Genomic DNA, 21,306 nt, shown 5'->3' on the forward strand with positions numbered 1-21,306 from the left:
AACTGCACATTTTGGGATTGGACAACTGATCATGCATAAAGATTGCAAAGTAATGTAATCGCAGTTACCTGCAACTTTAATGACTCCCCCACTTACATTCAGTTTTTCAGATTACTTTCTAATTCATACATGTAGATAAGTTTTCATTGGGTGACGATATGAAAGAAACGTTTATGATTAAAAAATTAAGCGGCGCTTAAAAGCTCTGAGCCCTTTCTCGTAGTTAATATAGGGAAATGGTTATGACCGTGCACAAAACACATCTGTTGTTTACTGTCTGAGGAGCTGACATTATTCATGAGCGAAAAACAACAAGAGATAGTGCACGGTCTTGGATTTTGAAGTGACGTATTTCTTCGATGTTTGCTCCTTTCATGTTTGTCAGGCTTCATAACCACTGCCCTCTATTAATAATGCTTTTTTAAAGGCAACAGTCAACGTCGAAGTTAAATGAGCCTAGAATTTAAGCATTATTATGATCACTTTTTCCTAAGAACGACCACATGGGAAACGACGGCGGAAATTCAGGCCAAAGTTAATCAAGTTTTTGCCAGCATTGTTTTCAGTGATATTTCCTACAGACAACGGGTCGTCAGAAAGTCAAAACAAAAATCTTGATGAGATTTTCAGTGCTTTTAAACAAACGGATGAACCTACTGGTATACATTACCCCGGAGTGAAACCAAATTAATGAAGACAATGTGACTATAGACCGCTCAGGGTGACTTGTGCATGATGCAGGTTGGTGTTTACTAGTTTCTCTTACTTTCCGCTAGCATAACAAAAAAAAAAGTCTCCAAAATACAGATATTGTACAGCAGGTTAACGAAGACAATGATTATGTATACAGTGTATATGAGATTAAAGAAAAAAAGTGAAAAGTGAAATTTTAAGAGCTATTCGTTTCGTAACTATTAATCATTGGTTACGAAAAAACACCTCCGCTGTGCTCGTGTACATTTTCCGCCCATGGAGAAATGGCTTCCAAATCTACAATGTGGTAGACTTACATTTGGATAATGTTATTTTAAACTGCTTTTAAACGTTTTCAGGAGGGGGCTTATAATTGTACGGTATAGTATGTGAGGCAAAATTGTACCAACTTCTCAAACTTACTGATAATTCATTAAGTTAATTAATTATACGGAGTTTTACATTGGCAAATAGTGGAATGAGGTTGGCCCTTGCACAACCTCGCACGATTATGATCGAAAACGTTTAAATAGGTGGACTTCTGGGAATTTTTGGTGCTGGTGCTCACTCGACTCTCCAAATCCTGACCGAAACAACACACCTGGCAGTTTGCGCACATTATCGCATGAATTGAAAATTCTTCTTGGTTACTTCTCTTGCCATCATTTTCGTTTGAAGATGAAAGCGCGCGGAAAAGAGAGGGCAGTTATGTCAACATGCGAGTGAGATTTACCTAAAATAATTATTATTCCAATATCAGACCCCAAGGCAAAATCATGACCCATTATCAGCCCTATAACACTCAAGGCCATAACCTTTGGACGGAACCTAGCAATGAAGCTATATGCTCTAGGGTCATACTTCTCTTCCCATCCTGAGACAAGCGCACTTTGTTATTCAAACCGCAAAGCGCAGAGTTAAACTAATTTCCGCCTGTTGTGCCAAGAAACGCCAACGAACTAGTGTCTGCAAACACGTGTGATGCACGTGAAACTGTGTGGATGCGAGGCACAAATGCATAAAATTGAAGATTTCGTATCTTATCTCAGCGACTACATAAAAAGATAGCGAGTGCAGGGTAAAATAATAAAATAACACAGTGTAAGTTACTTTTAGTAGTTTTAGCACTTTTAAAGGGTTGTGAAAAGCACTTGGAAACAGTTTCCGTATGTGCAGTATTCCAAGTCTACATTACTTTAAAAGATTATACCTTTTTACTCTAAATGTCTGCTGTTGACTATGATATTATTTTACATACACTGTTCATTTATAATTTTAACATTATCTAAAATTTATATTCATCAGCATATCATGGAACGTGCTTTTCTCGCTGCTCTCGCTTCCACACGATGACAGTTCCCTTAAAAAGACAACATATATAAAATAAGTATACTTTCACAACAGACAACAAATCAATAGTCACCTATTCCGACTAAGATGGTGCTTCCAGATAACTCCACCCTCCTCTCTTCCCCTTTCCTCATCTGTCCAGCCCTTGCATGCCCTGCTCAACCCTGAGTGCACTCCTTTCCCCCTTCTTGCCTCCCCCTGCCCTCCCATTGTCATATCTTCGCGTCGCGAAAACTTTTGGTAAGGACTTATAGAAATGATCAGGATTCCCACGCTGAGACGTAGTTGTCCCGCTTAGATAGGAAGAATAATAAAATCATATTCCTTGGCCGGCACAAAATACAAAGCAACAGCACTTGTTCTCCTTAGACTATAGATGCACAAAAAGTTAGGCAAGTCATCTACCTCAGTATCACAAGATGCCAGTAAGCTCTCATCATAGTTCCAGCAAACGTCGAGGACTGGTGCCGAGTGGCCAAGAAGTTTGTTGACGCAAGGCTTCTCAGCGCGTTCAACATCGAAGAAATACACCGCCATGTCTTCGCTGCCGCTCACTACAGGATAAAAAGCGCATAATATAATATCACACGTATCGACGCTTAAAGCGATGTTAGCAAACTGATCATGTTTTAAGGCCAAGCACTACACCACTTAAAGGTATATGAGAGTTTGCTTCATCTTAATGTTATGCGGCGAAATAAGAATATCTAAGGGCATCTAACCATGCTGGTATCAAACATTCCAACTGAATGTGCTACATATCCTAATGTCGAAGATCAAGAAAATATCTGCTTTATGGATTGGTTGATTTTATTTTCATATATATTAAAGTTCAGAAAGTAACGACCCTAGTTATTATCAGATTTCAGAAGTGGCAACTTTCGAGTTCCTAAAACGTGAAGCGCATTTGTAACGATTCATTTGAATTGAATGATAAAGAGAACTGAAGGGATAAATGTTCAATTTCTTGCCTTTTGTAAGAGACATTAGCCCACTTTGGTTTAGCTTGTTGTATCTGTTCTTTCGATTGCTTCTCGAAAAGTCAAATTACGTTTGAGGTCGCTACCTTCGGGTGCTCGTGCTTCGTGACTTTATGGTATATTCCCCTCATCAATCAGTTTGAAAATGCCAAGTCAGTGGAATTTACGATTTATTGGTAATACATACCAACACAAGCTCCTTGTCTGAACGACATTAGTGGACAAAACGAGCTTCTTACATGACGAGACTTGTGTTCGACGGAAAACGACTTTTTCAACTTTAAACCTCCCATATCATCAACAACTCTGAAATGAAATGATATCACAATCCAATAAGACAACATTCCTTCATATCTTAGCTTTCTCTAAATTTCAGCTGAATGCTAGCCTGATTCTGAGGCAGTCCTGGATCGCTTACTCTCACTCCAAACTGGTTCAAAATCAGGCTAACTAAATGAAAGTTGGATTTTTTTTTTTGAAAAAGAAAAAACAAAACAAAACGAAACGAAACGAAACGAAACGAAACGAAACGAAACGAAACGAAACGAAACGAAACAAAACAAAAGAATACTTATTCTGTTACTCACCCATAGAGGCAAAGTAAATTAATGGCGACATTCACAAGAAGCACAGGATCCCGAGCTTCACGATTCATCCAGCTGCGATACGAGATGGATGTCACAGGACCAGAACTACCTTCTGCTATGGACATTCTGTAAATAAAATGAAGAATAATGAAGCAAGCTCTCGTGGAGCTAACTTGGGATTCCAATTCCCCCCTCCCCCTCCACCCCTCCACCCCCCCCCGCCCCAATATCCTTCCGCCGTTCCATTCTCTCCGTACAACTTGGCCCCCAATTTTGTGTCGACACATTTTTTTGTATGTGTGTGACATACAGTCTCATAGCGCTAGCAGGTAAATATCTCTTCTAAGTACAGTTTACAGGCTACAATTTCAAGCCACCTGTGTCACAGTACCCTCTCTCATTGCTCGGTAGATGACGCAAAGTGAAGAATGGCAAAGCGAGAGAAGAGATAGAGCTTTTGTTAAAATTCTCAATAGCATTCTTTCGTTCCAAGCTCCAAACCCCATCCTCCAATTTTCTTCTTTCCGTTTTTCGCGCGGTCATCAACTAACTGAACACCGTGAAAAGGCTACTCGAATAGCCAACTTTGATGCAAAATAACTAAAATTACTGCCCTGGCTTCAGGGATTAGTTTTAAAACAGTGCTTACTCCGCGCTGTATGCGCCCTGTGTCTGCCATAAGAATTGTGGAGTATGATTATTTCGTTTTGTGAGTTATACAAGGGCTGACAAAGAGGGAAGGTTTGCAGATCATGATAATTATATCCCCTCCCCCGCGAAAGCTCTCAGGCTCCTATGTAGGCGTTGTAAAGCGCACATATACAGACTTAGGGTGAGTTATTAAAAGTAATCGCCCCAGCCGTTACTCAAGGGAAAAAACGGGCAACTTGGGGCAAAGAGCTGAAACAATACAAATATTCCGCCTAGAACCAACAAATCGCTACCATGAATGACCTTTAAACTGTTCAATGGCCCAAGTAAAATAAACTTACCGTTTAGCTTTGTGTAGCCTTCCAGACGCCACATCAAAGCAAAAAGAATATATGCTCCCCTGGAATTCAAACAAGACTTATTAAAAGGAGTCATGCTAAGCTTAACAGGCAGAAGAATATCTACCCTGCTGATTGATTCTTCTGATACTAAATTTTGAAATTATGAACGTGCATGTACCTTTTCGTCTCCCACCCAGACTAGCCCGCCTGATGAATCAAACTCCATGGACTTGACACCAGCTGACACTTTGGCACTGCCACCCTACAAAACAAGTGATAAGCACATTACAAGTGGTCACTTACAATTATTACTAATATTTAACAACTACTCCATCTTTAATCTTTAATCATTCTTTACACACGATAAAAATTCATCAGGGATTACAAATATATCTACAAATTAATTTCCTATATATAAAATTCATTTACTATTTAAGTCTATTCCATAAGCCAACGTTGGATCTGGAGCGGTAAATATCAAACGAGGCTCTTAGTTTTATTAATTCTTTAATCGGACTTAATGATGTGGACATTTTAGTTAATTGTGCACGAGGTGCTGGTATGAAAAGGCGGGAAAATGTGTCGCGTATTATCCACTCTTTGAGTTCAATGAAACATGTCAGGAAAGCGAGCGAGAGTTTTCTTCCGAAATATTCTTCACATAATCACCTTCAAAGTTGTCTACACGACGAAACGTTTACGGGAAGATCCGGTTTGTTTCTTTCAGTTTAAGGTAATTCTATCGTAATAGAGCTCACAAGAGATTTTCTTTCAAACTTTACATGTTGGCCGAGAACTGAAAATTTGAAATAAAAAAGGGCGGTCCCGGTATTTGTTTAGGAACAGGAGGACCTTCAAGAAGCCCCATAATTTCTGAAATTATCTGCTTTCTGAAACGTTACGCTTTGTGAGAGCAGAAAAATAGGGAGAAAGTTAAGCGACAAATACAACAATGGATGTATTGCATCAATGTTAAGGAACATTTTGATGTACTTTTCATGATAAAGGCACCCCATTCAGTCGACAGGGATTCAAAGCGTTCCAAGCACGCAGGTTCCTAAGGGCACATATTATCTTTTACGAGAGCTAGCTATGCTCTCATTTTCAGTGGTAATTTTTTACTCTGCAATAGAAATTGGTCAATATTCACTGTATAGAAAGACGGTGATTGCTGCATTCAAACTAAATGAAAAAAATCGTTCGGTCCCGGTACTCGTTTCCGAGGAAAAAACGATGATTTGTCCCTCGCAAGCTAAGCCGTTTAGAAAAGCCAAAATTTGTATACGTTGTGTATAAGCACGCGATCGTGAGGGCGCGCTAAACATTCAACATTTAAGCATTGGTGTTGCTGACAAGTTTACGCGCCTTGTTCAAGTCAAATGAAGCAGAATTTACTTGGTTTTCAGAGTTCATTCTTTTGTTTTCCTCTATCACACTTTATTCTAATTTCGTTTCACACTTTCCTTTCTTTATATAACCTTAATGAACTTCCAATAATTTACATTTGATAATGGTGACATTTAATAATGTCGTCGCCGAAACGTCATGTTTTAATATCGCTACTTTTTATCCTGAAATGTGTTTTCCAAATCTCTCGTTATCAGAGTCCAGTCACGAAATTTTAAGCTTTCTTTTCTTGAAGTATTTTCGAGCTTAACTCTTGCGGTGGCACGGTTGTTTGTGAACCGAATAAGCATAGGCTGAGTATTCCGCTCGTAGAGCACTGAATGGGCCGATGGACGACAATAAAGAACGAAAAAGAACTAGAGGTTTGTGACTGCTCTCGTGTTTTGAGTTTACGTACACCACAGTTGTTGTATTTCAGATCTTTTCGACGTGTTTACACCCGCTTTCAGTCTTTCCACATGCCATCTTTCGACATTCTATGTAACCTGGCCTACGTCAAAAAGGTCAACACAGCGGACTTCTCTTAGCCTCTTCCAGGCGTTCAGTTAGTTGGGGCGCAGCGCGAAAAACTACGAGCGAAAAAAACAAAAAAAAAGCGCGGCGAGAGGAAGCGAAAGAACGCGTGTGGGCAAACTTAACAAAAGGTCGTTCCGCTACACCAGGATCTGGTATACCCTCTGATTAGTCAATTTTGACATGTTTCTTTAACACTCGAGCGTTACTGACGAAGATGAGAAATGCGACATGGCGGTGGTCAGAGACCTTTCAACGCGTGACGCGTCGTTTCTCCTTACGTGGCCATAATGCAAGACCAGGTGGACAGATGAACAAAATTGGACTTGGATATTGCTAAGTTGCATTGTATATTGTTGACAACTCAAACCCACAAGCTGGCGGTCATGTAACGGACCCCGGCTGGCGGTCTATAAGTGGGCGTAAGGAGCTTTTGTTAAGGTATCAGTATAACCCATTTGACCATCCGCGCGCGGTCCGCTCTAGCGTTCGTGGCTTTAACAAAAACCCATATAAACCGTATATTTCCTGGAAGCTTAATAACTACAGATTATGACCCGACCTGTTTAAAACGGTAGAAATTTACCGTGTTTCGAAAATGTGAATATATTTACAAAGCTTCACGAACCCATAAATCAAGGTATACGCCCGCTCAATTTAAGTCGGAGAAAACGATTAACATGGCGTCCGTTTCTTCACACATTGACCTCAAAAACAGTGTCTCAGATTTTTGGCACATGCGTTTGTTATTATTTTACAAGAGCATAAAGTTAGAAACGGGAAAAAAATAGGACTGCCCTCGAAAAAAAGGCATAACTTTTTAATGAAAAGAGTAATCAGAATTCGCAGACACCGTTGTGTCGGCGATCGTTCTGACAACATTCTCTCCGAATTTCAGCCAATTTGGTCCAGGGGCTGCCGACCTGGAACTCGAAATGCACGTACAACTCGCCTATTTTTTACTTTCGAGAAACAGAAAAATAAAATTCGGCGGCATCCAAGTGTTATGAGATTATCACACCAAGGGAGACACCGCAGAGGAATCAACTTTCTGTATAACAATTGGACTGTGACAGTTAACATGGAACAGGTACAAATTTCCGCGACGGCGCGCGGTAAATTATTCACCAGTGAATAAACCGCTTTTTCATGTGTGAAGTCAGAATTCCAAAGTTAGTAAACGTGAAATTATCTTTTGATTTACTATATTAGCGTTCGATATTTTACGTATCGGTTGACTAATCTTCAAAATTATGACCATGTCACTGTTATCATGCCGAAGGCCGGTAGAAGGTCCCCGGGAAAATGCAAGCGCACAAAGGGAAACGCTGGAGAGGACGTCGTAAACGGGACTACATCGACTGATGTTGATGCAAAGGCAAAGATACTGGAAGAAATGACAATAGCTGGGTAAGAAAAAAAATATGTTGCACTGCTGATTCTAATTTTGTACAATCGATCTGCCTTTCAATTTCGTCCACTTCTCTTCGTCAATCTCCTCTGTTTCGACAGTTTCTTGCAACAGTATTTTAGCGCGGCTTGCGCTCATTTCGGCTTGCTCGCTGGCTTCGTGATCGCGATCGTTGTCGAGTTCATCCAGCAATTTTTCTTGATTGTAAAACGAACCCTTTGCCGCTTTCCGCTAATTTAGCGGCCCACTCTTTGTTGAAAGTGTTTTTCGCCTTCTTTGGCCTTCCTTTAGCCGATGAAAACGGGCAAGATCGCTCTGTCTTCTTCGAACACATCCGGCACTGATTATGGCGCGCGAATCGCGTGTCAACTCAGCATGATCTTGATGTCATGTGACTTCTTGCCTCGATAATTAATTCATTTGACAGAACTTGTCAACTCTCAATTAAGTCATTAATATGCAAAACAATCTTTCTCGCGCAATAACTAGCGGCAGATATAAGATTTTTTCGTGGAGTTTTTTTATCTTAAAAATTACTTTAAGATTTATCCAACCGCTCAAAAAAGTAAAATTATGCAAAATTGCACATTTTCCCCTTACTGATATCACAGGCGTTCTTTCGTTTCCTTTCGCCGCGCTTATTTATGTTTTTGGCGCTGCGCCCCAACTTACCGAACGCCTGGAAGAGGCTAGACTTCTCTATGGTCGCATTCGAATTTTAGGGATGAAAGATGGATTTATTTGACATCAAACTTTCCGGGAGACCGATTTGAATGTTTACACCTTGCAAATATATATTAAGAGCGGCAGCTGCCCAATTCTACCGTAAGTCACTATTGAAAGCCGGTCGACTACACTAAAATCGTTTGAACTATCCCGTAAATCGGGAAACATGCAACTGAAAGTCCACAATTTTCTTCAGCCATCTGAGGTCAGCAATGATCATTTATTTGCCATTTCTTCCACTAATAAACGTAAAAATTGCTTATTTCACAGTTAAAGGGTCTTTCAACCGTTGACAGAGCATGTCAACATATGGCATGTTGAAAGATGGTCGAAATACGTCCCCTATGCACGTGACACTGAAAGCGGGTGTAATTACATATCGGTAAGAATGCTACCGAATAAAGATCTTTGGCAAAATGCTTTGGGCGTTGATCGAAAAAAGCGAGCCCCTGCATACGAGAAACTTCATGCATAAATTCGTTTTATATTTTCATAAGAAAAAAGGAAAACAAAACAAAACCATCTCTTCAAAAAGTCGCTTAGTATGTTAATCGATGGTACACCTGTAAACTGCTGCCAGTTTCATGTACTGCGCATGTGGCGTGCGCAACAAACACTGAATCTCCAAGCGTGGGTGGCTGTTTCTTTAGCTCCACTTGGAGATGAGTAACGCCTCGTTCGATGGAATCAATACTGCTTATAGCAAGTCATGTGCAACTTCTGTAGTTCCACGATGTCAATGACAACTTCTCGAAGGTGTTCAATAATAATAAAATAATTATAAAATAATGATAAAACTGAAGGTAATTGGTCTTAAGATGCGCGATTTCTGAAGCATGAGATGTGCCGCAGTATGTTCATGATAGAGTGTCGAATGTGTCTCATCTTCCAGCAGTAAATTACTGGGTTCAATGAAGAGTTAAGGAACATGACCGTCCATGAGTAAAGCAAAAATCTCTTCAAGATGATACTGGTACCATTGATATTGAGGGCGACCAAACTGATAAAGTAAGGCAAGTAACAAACCAAAAACACGAGATATACATAGAATGCACCGACTGCAGATTTAACGAGACTAATAAAATTTCCCATTTCGCCATTCTCTGCTATTTGCTGTACTTGCAGGGCCCGAATCTCATTCTTATGGTGTCTTACGGCTAAATAAATCCTGATGTAAGCCACTGTGATAAGGAGAACACCAATAACTCCAAGAAATGATTTAATACGTAAGAAATTATCGGCCGAGATCCAGAACACTGCCACGGGAAAAAATCCACTAAGTACCCATATTGAGACGACCACAACAACAACACGCTTGTGAGTCACAAGTTCCTGATATCTGAGATGAAGATGAATTGCCAAGAATCTCTCAACACTTATGGCCACAACACTAGAGAAAGAGGCCAAGGAAAACACATTTACAATGAATATAAAAACTATATTGGTGTCACAGCCAGGGTTGTTTTGTTCCAACCATGTTACCACAAGTGAGATGTAAAAAAGCTGACACAATAAACCAACACCAACATCCGAAACAGTAAGACTCAGGAGCAATGTTTTTAAAGTCTTCGACAACAATGAAGTTTTTCTTATCGCGTGGATTGTTACAATGTTCAACATGATGGCGGTATAGGACAGAAAACTGTTGAAGACATAATTAGCGATGTAAGTTGAACGAAGCTCCTCAACTTCGGAGTTTTCGGGGTTGGGCTGCAGCGGTATTATACAAAATGATTTCTCCATTTTATACAGAGACGTTTCTTTAAGCGATCGAGCTAGTATAGTTTCCTGTCTCGACGACAAAACCAGTTGGACCACTTTGGCTCAAATAGTTCCTTTCTGTAAGTATTCCAGAACTCGCCACTTCAGATGTCTTGTCGTCATAAAATAAGTTAAAGCTGAAACTGAATGAAACGTGATGCGGAGTTCATACGCGGTTAATCAACGTCCTTATACAGTAACTGATTAGCATAAAACAGGGATATAAACGTCACTGGCGTTCGTTTAAGTATGCTGCTGCAAATGACTGGAATGATCTTTCCAAAGAGTTAATTAAGAGAACTCAGCTCTGGTTTTAGTTTCAAAAATAACGTATTTAAGTATTTCTTAGACGTAGATCTCAAGGAAAATAATTGCACTGCTCGTTAGTGGGTACATACAGTAAATGATTTGAATTAAACACAGACATAAACGTCGTGGGCGTTAGTGAGGGTTTATTAATCAAGCCATGTGTTTCCGAAAGCATTAAGACTTGTCCCGAAATTGGACATTTCAGTCGTGGTAAATTAAGATATCGGCAAGAATACAACAGAAAGATTCTTAGTAACACGCTTTATCAAAACTACGTGGATATGAAACTTTATCATTTTCAATTCAAGTAACGTAAAATAAAGAAATAATAATAAAAAAAAAGCCGTTCACTATGCTAATCAAAGTTACACCTGCAAACTGCTGGCGGGTTTATGTGGCGTCCACAAAGAAAACTTCATCACCAAGTGTTGTTGATAGAACGCTTGATATAATTTACAAAGATTGTTTTAGCATGAAACCGTTTGCGTCGCCATAACAAAATAAATAGCTTACCGCCATGTGGTTACCACCATGTGGTCAGTGCTCTCGACTTCGCATCAAGCGGTCTGGATCCGAGTCTTGGCCGGGGATATTGTGCTGTGTTCTTAGGCAAGACACTTTACTCTCGCAATGTCTCTCTCCACCCAGCTATATAAATGGGTACCGACGAATTCAACGCTGTGGGGTAAGCCTGCGATGGACTAGCGTCCCATCCAGGGGGGGAGGGGGGGTACAAATACATGTGCTCCTAGTCTCTTCATGCTCCAGTAACCGGAATAAGCACCGGCCTGATGGACCACTTTGTTCGAATGCAGACTTTACCTTTACCTTAACCTTACCACCATGACAATTATGTAAGTAACTGGGCAACTCTTAAATCCTACAGTAGTCAGTTTTGCGGCCAATATAAGCCTAAGATATAAGCCGTCCAGCGCGAATATCGCTACTAAGACACTGATAACCCCAATGTCGGTCCCAGAGCCTCCACGAGACGAAATCATATGAATTCATTCATAATTATTTTTCTTAACGCGGTACAATAGACAGGACACAACAGACTAAGACACAGGATGATCGGAATGGAACAGCCCAAGAATTTTTCTGGCAGTAACGACTTGTTTGACGGAATCAACATATCAAGTGAAACTAGTAATAACAAAATTATCACAATCCATTTATGATTAACTATAACACAAAGCACAGCCCGAAGATAAACACCGTTAGGAGCAGTCAAAATATGGTTAATATCCATATCAGATATAACTTCAATTGGAATATTTTTATGTTTATTCATATTATTTTCAAGTATATAATTACAAGGTAAAGCGTGCCGCCACATGTAGGAAAACTATACCAATAATTACGGTAGAACTGACAAACTACAACAATTTACAAGAACGTAAAGAAAAAAATAATACCAAAGAATTTGAAAGGAAAAAATTCAGTTTCAAACAGTTGTCGTTCTTTCAACCCGCTGTTTATAGCAGGTGATGTGCAACTTCTGTACTTCCATGATGTCCATGACAAATTCTCCAATATGTTCCATCCTCCAGCAGCTAATTTCCGGATTCAATAATAATAAAACTGAGAGTAATGGGTCTTAAGATAAATAATACGTTAATTAGGCGCTTATACGCTTATACGTTAACTAGATAAATGCGATGTGTCATTTCTGAAGCATGGAACGTTCCGCAGTATGTCCATGATAGCGTGTCGAATGTGTCTCATCTTCCAGCAGTAAATTAGTGGGTTAAAAGATGAGTTGAGGAACATGACCATCCATGAATAAAGCAAAAATCTCTTCAAGGTGATACTGGGGCCATTGATGTTTAAGGCGACCAAACTGATAAAGTAAGGCAAATAACAAATCAAAAACACGAGATAAACGTAGAACACACCGACCGCAGAATTAACGAGACTAATAAAATTTGCTATTTCGCCATTCTCTGCTACTTGGTGTACTTGCAAGGCCTGAATCTGATTCTTGTGGCGTCTTACGGCTAAATAAATCCCGATGCAAGCCACGGCTGTAAGAACAAGACCAATAACTCCAAGAAATACTCTAACAAGTAAGAAATTATCGACCGGGATCCAGACCAATATCAAAGGTAGAAATGCACTAAGGAACCAAATTAAGATCACCACAGCAACAACACGCTTGTGAGTCACAAGTTCCTGATATCTGAGATGAAGATGAATTGTTAAGAACCTGTCAACACTTATGGCAACGACACCCAAGAACGAGACTAAGGAAAACGCATTTACTATGAATATAATAACTATATTGGTGTTACAGCCAGGGTTGTTTTGTTCCAACAATCCTATTACAAGTGAGATGTAAAAAGGCTGACACAATAAACCAACACCAACATCCGAAACAGTAAGACCAGGAGCAATGTTTTTAAAGTCTTTGACAACGATGAAGTTTTTCTTATCGCATGGATTATTACAATGTTCAACATGATAGTGGTATAGGACAGAAAACTGTTGAAGACACAATTGGCGATGTAAGTCGAACGAAGCTCCTCAACTTCGGAGTTTTCGGGGTTGGGCTGCAGCGGTATTATACAAAATGATTTCTCCATTTTATACAGAGACGTTTCTTTAAGCGACCGAGCTAGTATAATTTCCTGTCTCGACGACAAAGCCAGTTGGACCACTTTAGCTCAAATAGTTCCTTTCTGTAAGTACTCCAGAGCTCGCCACTTCAGATGTTTTGTCGTCACGGTCATAAAATAAGTTAAAGCTGAAACTGAATGAAACGTGATGCATAATTTATACGCGGTTAATCAACTTCCTTACACAGTAACTGATTAGAATAGAGCACGGACATAAACGTCACTGGCGTCAGTGATAATCTTCGTTTAAGTATGCTGCTGCAAAGGACTGGAATAATCTTGCCAAAGAGTTAAGGGAACTCAGCTCTGCTTTTAGATTTAGAATTAACGTTTTTTTAAAGTATTTCTTAGATGTAGATCTCAAGGAACATCATTGTACTGCTCGTTAGTGGGTACGTACAGTGACTGATTAGAATAAAACACGGACATAAACGTCACTGGCGTGAGTGATAGGTTTATTAAACAAGCCATGTGAAGGTAAAGGAAAAGGTAAAGGTAAACTTTATTTAGCCAGGGTGGCTCATTCAGCGACGAGGCTGATATCCAGAGGGGCCCTGGACTAAAAATATAATAATTAAAATTACAAGGCATCGTGATAATTTAAAAATACGAGATAAAATTTAAAAAAATACAAGATATAAATTAAAAAAAATACAAGTAATAATTAAAAGTATGGAGTATAAACGAGCATGCAATAATTTATAAAAATCTAGTTCCTATATAATTTAAAAATGGTAGGCGTCAATTGAAACTCTGAAAGAAGAAAGTGACTCGGCGTTTTGAATGCTACGGGGTAAGAGGTTAAAAAAAGCTGAGCCCGAATATCTGAAGGTTCCTTTTGCAAGACTAAGTTTGGGTTTGGGCAGGTGCAAATCTGTTCTTCTGCGAGTACTGTAGTTATGCATGTTATAATTTCTTGTGAAATAGTCACTCAAATACTTAGGTACTAGATTATTTAGATATTTATATACTAAAGTACATTTATGTCTTTTTGGTCTTGTTTCTAGCTCAACCCACCCTAAAACATTAAAAGTGTCTTTGGAAGAGTCACGCCTTGAAACGATGCGGGCAGCGCGATTTTGTAACGGTTGTAAATGTGCTTGCGAAAGCATACAGAGTTGTCTCGAAATTGGGCATTTCAGTATTTCATATCGGTAAGAATACTACACAAAGAAGATTCTCTTGATCAAAAGAACGTAACAGACTAGGGAACACGATGATCGGGAAGGAACACCACAATAATTTTTCACGCTTTCTTCCATTTCATTTTTTAACGTACTCATGCGTGAAAGCAGAAATGTTCCTAAGTCGCACTTTTGGTCGGGTATTTGCTGGGAAATGCTGGGAAATCTGCTGCCAGTTTTATGTACTGTGCGTGTGGAGTGCACAAGAAATGCCGCATCTCCAAGTATACATTGTAGCTGGTAGTTTTCTAGCAGTAACGCCTTGTTCTACGGAATCGGTACTGTAAAGTGAAATTAGTAATAGCAAAAATTGTTATAAAGTCACAATCCACATACGATTAAATATAACACAAAGCAGAGCCCGAAGATAAACACCGTTGCGAGCAATCAAAATATAAGTAATATCCAAAATAGTGGAATATTTCCCCGGATGTTTATCCACATTAATATTAGCTCCATAATTACGCGGCTAACAATGCCCCCATATTTAGGGAAGCTTTAAAAACAAGTAATTAAGCAAAAGATAAACAACTACAACAATTCGAGTCGATGTTCCCTAGGCATATACCAAAGAATTTGAAAGAGAGAATTTTAAAACAGTTGCAATTCTTTGGATGGTTTTAAACCGCGTTTGATGGCTGGTGATGCGCGATTTCTGCACTTTTGCAGTCTACTGAATGTCGTCTCATCTAACACCAGTAAATTACTGGATTCAACAACAAAAACATTGAAAGTGGCTGGTTGAAAATAAGTGTGAAGCGCTATTTCTTCTAAACCTTGAGATGTTCCGCAGTGGGTCAGTGATATCAACTCGAATGTGTCTCATCTTCCAGCAGTAAATTACTGGGTTCAATGATGAGTTAAGATGTACGAGAGTCCATGAGAAAAGGGAATATCTCTTCCATGTGATACTTCAAAGGCAGCCAAACTGATAGAGTAGGGCAAATAGCAAATCAAAAACACCAGATATACGTAGAATACACCAATCGCAGATTTGATAAGGCTAGCAAAATTTGCTATTTCGCCACTCTCTGCCACGTCTTGTACTTGCAGCACATGAATCTGATTCTTGTGACGTCGTACGGCTAAATAAATTCCGATGTAAGCCACTGTTGTAAGAAGAATACAAACACCTTCAACAGAAAGCTCAATAGGTAACAAAATATCGCGAAAGACCCAGAACACCAAGCAAGGAAAAAGTACACGAAGAAGCCAGATTCAGATCACCTCGGCGACAACACGCTTGTGAGTCACAAGTTACTGATATCTGAGATGAAGATGAATTACAAAGCATCTGTCCACACTTACATGGCCACAACACCGAAGAAAGAGGCATAGGAAATCACACTTAGAATGATTGCAAAAGCCACATGGTTGTTACAGCCAGGGTCGTTTTGTTGTAACCATTTTACCAAAAGTGAGGTGTAAAAACGCTGACCCAACAAACCAACACCAACATCAGAAACAGCAAGACTCAGGAGCAAAGTTCTTAAAGTCTTTGTCATAGACGACGTTTTTCTCAACACTTGGGGAGGGGATCGTCACAATGTTCAACATTACGGTGGTATAGGACAGAAAATTGTTGAAGACACAAATAGCTATGTAGGTCAAACGGAGATCTGCATATTCGAAGACTTTAGGAGAGCGCTGCAGCAGAAATTCACAAAATGATTTCATGATTTCATGGCATCCACTGATTTTTCTTCAGGTCACTGAGAATTTAACATTCAGCGATGTTTTAAGAAGTTAGGACAGTTTCCTTTCTTTTCGCCATAAACCAAGTGGATCACTTTAGCTAAAACGATTCTGTTTCTTAATTAATTAAGTTGTGATCTTCATTAAGTGACATCAATAAAGTATAAAAGAGCTTATTAATAAATGCTTTGTTGTCGAGCTCAACGTTACGACTGCTGGGGTCACCAATGCGACTGGATTTGATACACTAGCGACTAACTTTTCATGTTTGCTCCCCAGACTGGCCACCAAGATATTTTAGCTTCGGTCTGTTAGCTTCGTGGTCAGCAGATTAAAGGACGAGCAATAGGCATATTTTGTGTAATTTTGTTTCATTATTCCCACATCGTTGTCAGAAAATTAGAACATCCTTCTTTAAACTTTCAGTTCGGGCGATGGGACTTTTAGTCCGGGCGAACTCAGGCTATTGGGGGAGGGGGCGGGGGAGAACCACCGGTTACCGGAATTTTGAGGCCTTTTGAAGTGTCTGCTGTTTTCAGCCATGGTTTCCGACGAAACTTTGTAATACCGGCGCAAAATTTAAATAAAATAAGTGACACTTGCCGTACTTATTTTCCATTTGCAGTCAAACTCAGTTTTAATGGCTGGTAATCGAGATTCAGTGAGCCCATCAGAAAGCTAGAAATGCATTATACGAGGCTTAGAGGTAAATCATACCAGTAATCATTCATTAAGTTCTTGAATACAAGAAATAAGAAGTCATAATAATTTCATTCTCAAAGTTTGTGGTATCAACAAAATAACTGTAATCCAAAGTACAAAATACTTGAATACATCAAATAGAACTCACCTTATAACCTTTGCCAGTCGACATGTTGAAAACATGCAAGTGTCCCTTTTGGTTTCCAGTCTTTTTCGTACATTAAGGGAAATGGCTTTTACCTTGAAAAGTCCAGTCGCAAACATAAATATTAATATGTTCTTTTCTCAAAATAAATCTCGTATTATGTAATGCCCATTTTGGTTGCCAAGGTGAGTGAAAAAAACGAAACATTTTGGTGACTGCAGTTTTCAAACAGGTTGCCTAGTGCAGTACAAAAGGCTGATTGCTCATCAACTAGGTTTTTTGTAGTATAATCACTAAGCTAAACAAATTCAACCACAATTTTTGCATGTTTGCCTTCCTTACCAGTTCTTGTTTTTTTCCAGCAGTATTAGGTCATGTAAAGTGACACAAAGTGTCCTTCTTTGAAAAGGCTTGGAATTGTCATAGTAGCAATTTTACAAAAGAAGGTTGCAAAAAAGAGATTTCTGAAACACTTGAGCTAGGAGCCATGTAATAAGAAGACAAATGTATATACATTCCTTTTTCCCATTACATTTCACATTTACCGGTAGTTATAATTTTATACATTATACTGTTTTTGAAGTATTAATTTTGTAATGCCCTTCTTCTCAATGTTGGCTAAAATCCATGACAAAGTAACATGGGTTTATATGTACATTCACGTCATTGTATCAATGACCAAACTTATAGATTTGTTATGGTTTATAGTCAAATCTGTGAGAGTTTGTTGTCGAGTTTGGATCCATGCTCAACTTTAAAATAAATAATCTTTAGTTACAGTTAAAATGTACATTCATGACATTAGCAGATATTGAAATCAGAGCAGGCACAGCTAGCTACATACAACAAATGTTATAAAGCCTTTTGTTTGCACTTTCTAGCTTTTTACTTAATCAATGGGTAGGCTGCATAGCTGGTGGGATCCATGAGCGAGTGACTTTTGGCGGCGGAGCGGCCATTTTACATTCTCTCACCAGCAAAGCCCACAAGAGTCTTCACCAAGGGTCTTCACCAATCTCCTCGCAGCTTCACCACAGCTTCGCTACCAAAACAAAATGTTCTCACACACGAAATCCCACCAGCTATGCAGACTACTGATATTTTGAAAGGATACAACTAGCATGTTGTTGTTAACAGGTTGAAATCTGCATGCCGACACACCACAGGTGTGATTGTCATTCACAACACGTAAGCACTGTCCAGATGCTGGATCCCAGACCCTTGCAGTACAGTCCAAAGATGCAGACAGTATGAAGTCATTGGTTATTGACCAGTCAAAATCTGACAAAAAAGAAAACATCAACCTTGGCAGATGTTCCATGTGTCTCTGGAGGCATTCATGGAGGAAAAATATTTGACAATCTAAAAAGTGAGGGCAGGAACTATAATTTCCGGTCATGTATGTAATATCAATCTTCCATGTGAACACCACTATATCATGTTCAGTTTGTATGGATGGAAAAGTAATGTCTGTGTATGAGTCTAGCGGTCCATCAGGCTGGAAATTAGCTCTGGTTTCTATAGCAAGACATTAGTAGGAATGCAATTATTCCTACTACCCCTGGGTGAGATGCTTGTTTGAAGCGGGTTTACATGTACTGCCAGCATGAAACTTACAGGTACCTTGATTGGAGAGAGGCACAGTAAGAGTACAGTGTCTTACCCACGAAATACAACACAATTTGACCCTGCGGGTCAGGGTCTAGAACCCCGACCACTCAATCTTGAGTCTAGCAAACAACCATTTGGCCACTGTGCCTCCCTTAGCCACCCTGCTTCAGAATCCTTGACTGTCACACCTAGTTGAGTAGCCTTCTCTGGGTAGTGTCTTTTGGTGGCTTTGGCACTGAAGTTCACTATTGCCTTGCTAGTCACTGCAGTGGGCCAATCACAATAGCTGCTAATGACGCCCCTTCACTTTGCACCTACCTGTGACGGCTGCTGTGTGTCCTCGAAGTGTGCAGGACACAGATGGAGGTGAAGGCACAAGTGCACAGACAGACAGTGTGCCATCTGCAGAGCTGCATGCCAAACGGTGTTTGTCATCATTAGCAAATTTAATGGCAGTGACTAAAAAAAAGACAAAAAATTGATATACATTGTCACTGATAAACTTTCACAAAACAACTAATTGTATTATCTTATAATTCAGCTGTTAAACTTAAATACATATTCTCTGTTCAAAACTGTTAACAGAAGTATGCATTGCACATTATTTTACACTCCTTCATTGTGCAGTCATTTACTTTTCTAGACTACATTTGCATGTACCCATTTTGAATTCCTCAATATCAACTATTCAAAGATATTTTTCTGCCAAACAAATGCATAGTTTATTATAGGTGTAGGTGAAATAGACCCAGGGAAATAGACTAGCATAAAGTAAAGGATGGCTTTAATGACTTTTACAAGAACAAGCAAGTAAAAGTAATAAGGGGTTGTTTACAGGCAGCAAATTCAATGATTGCTTTTCAAAACTTTTGCTTATTATAATTTTTGTTTCCTCTTCTCAACACCTCAGATTATAATTAATGTTAACTATTGAGTCTATTATTATGTATTTTAACTATATGTTAATGTTATCTATATATTTTGTCACATTGCAAGTTGTAACCCAGTCGCCACACCTCATGGCAAGCAAAGACAACAGCAACAACAACAACTTTATTTGTACTCATAATTAAAAATTAAAAAAAAAAGAAAGAAAAAAAAAAACACCTACATTGTACAAAATTAATTACACTGTACATGTAGGATAAAAATGGGGAGTATCAGCTGCCCAAAATAACTCTAATGGGCTAAAGAGAGATTGGACTGCCATCCTTAGTGATTGCATTATTTTGAGACATATGCCATTAAGCTGCCACACCAGGTTACTCTACAACCAAAACACAAACAATCACAATGCCATGCTTACCACTTTCTGCATGCTGATCAAAGATGTGATACATGCCAGCAAATGCATAGTTCTCACCCAAACTGGTATTGCCTGCCATCCGTCTTGATGTCCAACATAACATAAAAATAAGAAAAAGAAATTATCAATAGCATGTGTATGTTATAAACATGAGAGACAGTTTGGGAGGGCTAGAAGATTTATGTTACCCCTTGATTTGTGGGTAAAAAACAGTAGGTTTGCTGCTTTCAATTCTCTTGCAAAAAAGAAAGGTCTGGAGAGATTTGGTACATAACTGTACATTCTGTGTGCAGTTTCCATGTTTAAGATAAGGAATGGTCCTATCTTCTTACAGTAGGACAACACTCTTATAAACCACAGTAAATACACTGCAGGGATAAATGACAGGGGTACCACTCACTTCTATTATAAGTTTCACCTGGCATTTTGAACACTCTATGATGCCATTTCTCCAAGAGTGTATTTCCCATAGAAAAATCTAGTTAATTTGTTTTGCTTGCTTTCTTTTTTTAAGGAAAAGAACACAGTACCAGTAACAAATAACTGCTAGGACTAATAATTATGACCAAAAAAGGTCACAGTTGATGGTGTGAAATGTACCTGCTGGCCTCAGCTTTGCGTGTAGGTACCACGCCCCTTGGAGGTGACTCTGGTAGATCAGGTGGAGGCAAGAACTTAAAGGAGCCTCCACTATGGTAACGGCGATGAGTAGGCCTACCAGGAGAGTGTCCTCCCTCAGATGAGTCAACATGCAAGGAGTCAAAACTGGCCTACAAGGATGTTTGAATTGTAATTATTGCTAGACATACTTGGGTTGTACAGCTCTACACCACATAGTGTACATTTCTTTAAAAAGGTAACAAATAGCACAATAAGCAGCAGTTAAAATGTTAAGAGGCTGTCCGTGTAAGAACCGACCACTCGATTTTCAGCCGAAAACAGAATTTCTTCAAATTTTCTGTGTGAGACAGCTAGTCCATATGATAAATAAAAATAGCAATAGTTTGGCTTTAAGTGCTATTTTTCAATATTTCTGGCGACGATTTCCGAGTACAGTCCAAAACCGTAAAAACCGTTCTGTTTCGAGTCAAATTTAGGCGTTGCGCTGAAGGAGGGGAAAATTTCCGCTTTTACTCAAATACAATAAAACTTACAGATAATTTTATTTCGTATTTTTTCTTTCGATTAACGGTAAAATATTTAAAATTGGGCACAAAAAAAATTAATTATGATTTTTTGAAAATGCCCCACAGAAGGCCTTTGCAAAATTTTAGCGAGCATACTACTGGTTGAAGGAGTGTTTCTCAAAGTATAAC

General features: G+C 39.1%; 2 protein-coding genes and 2 pseudogenes across 2 annotated transcripts in view; all 4 read right to left on the reverse strand.

The window, feature by feature from the left end:
* Positions 1-50: 50 nt before the first annotated feature.
* Positions 51-21,306, reverse strand: part of LOC110065960 (WD repeat-containing protein 13-like) — a 26,786-nt gene continuing 5,530 nt past the window's right edge. Inside the window, exons 5-15 of the mRNA XM_089290246.1 lie at positions 20,591-20,760; positions 19,991-20,073; positions 19,003-19,143; positions 18,188-18,354; positions 17,077-17,136; positions 4,781-4,864; positions 4,603-4,661; positions 3,611-3,736; positions 3,211-3,329; positions 2,449-2,597; positions 51-2,053 (exon numbers count right to left, since the gene is read on the reverse strand). Of these exons, the coding sequence (XP_089146372.1) occupies positions 2,003-2,053; positions 2,449-2,597; positions 3,211-3,329; positions 3,611-3,736; positions 4,603-4,661; positions 4,781-4,864; positions 17,077-17,136; positions 18,188-18,354; positions 19,003-19,143; positions 19,991-20,073; positions 20,591-20,760 (1,209 nt within the window). The 3' untranslated portion in view covers positions 51-2,002. The remainder of the gene's footprint in view (positions 2,054-2,448; positions 2,598-3,210; positions 3,330-3,610; positions 3,737-4,602; positions 4,662-4,780; positions 4,865-17,076; positions 17,137-18,187; positions 18,355-19,002; positions 19,144-19,990; positions 20,074-20,590; positions 20,761-21,306) is intronic.
* On the reverse strand, positions 8,126-10,403 carry LOC149112392 (melanocortin receptor 3-like). Its single transcript, XM_089290248.1, has one exon. It carries the CDS (start codon positions 10,400-10,402, stop codon positions 9,473-9,475), a length of 930 nt encoding a protein of 309 aa, XP_089146374.1. The 5' UTR covers position 10,403; the 3' UTR covers positions 8,126-9,472.
* LOC149112393 (adenosine receptor A2b-like) lies at positions 12,372-15,480 on the reverse strand (annotated as a pseudogene).
* On the reverse strand, positions 14,328-17,051 carry LOC149112394 (adenosine receptor A2a-like; annotated as a pseudogene).

The sequence above is a fragment of the Orbicella faveolata genome, unplaced genomic scaffold (genome assembly GCF_042242905.1).
Source record: "Orbicella faveolata isolate gen_17 unplaced genomic scaffold, um_ofav_v1 contig_2, whole genome shotgun sequence".
In the NCBI taxonomy this organism is placed as follows: domain Eukaryota; kingdom Metazoa; phylum Cnidaria; class Anthozoa; order Scleractinia; family Merulinidae; genus Orbicella; species Orbicella faveolata.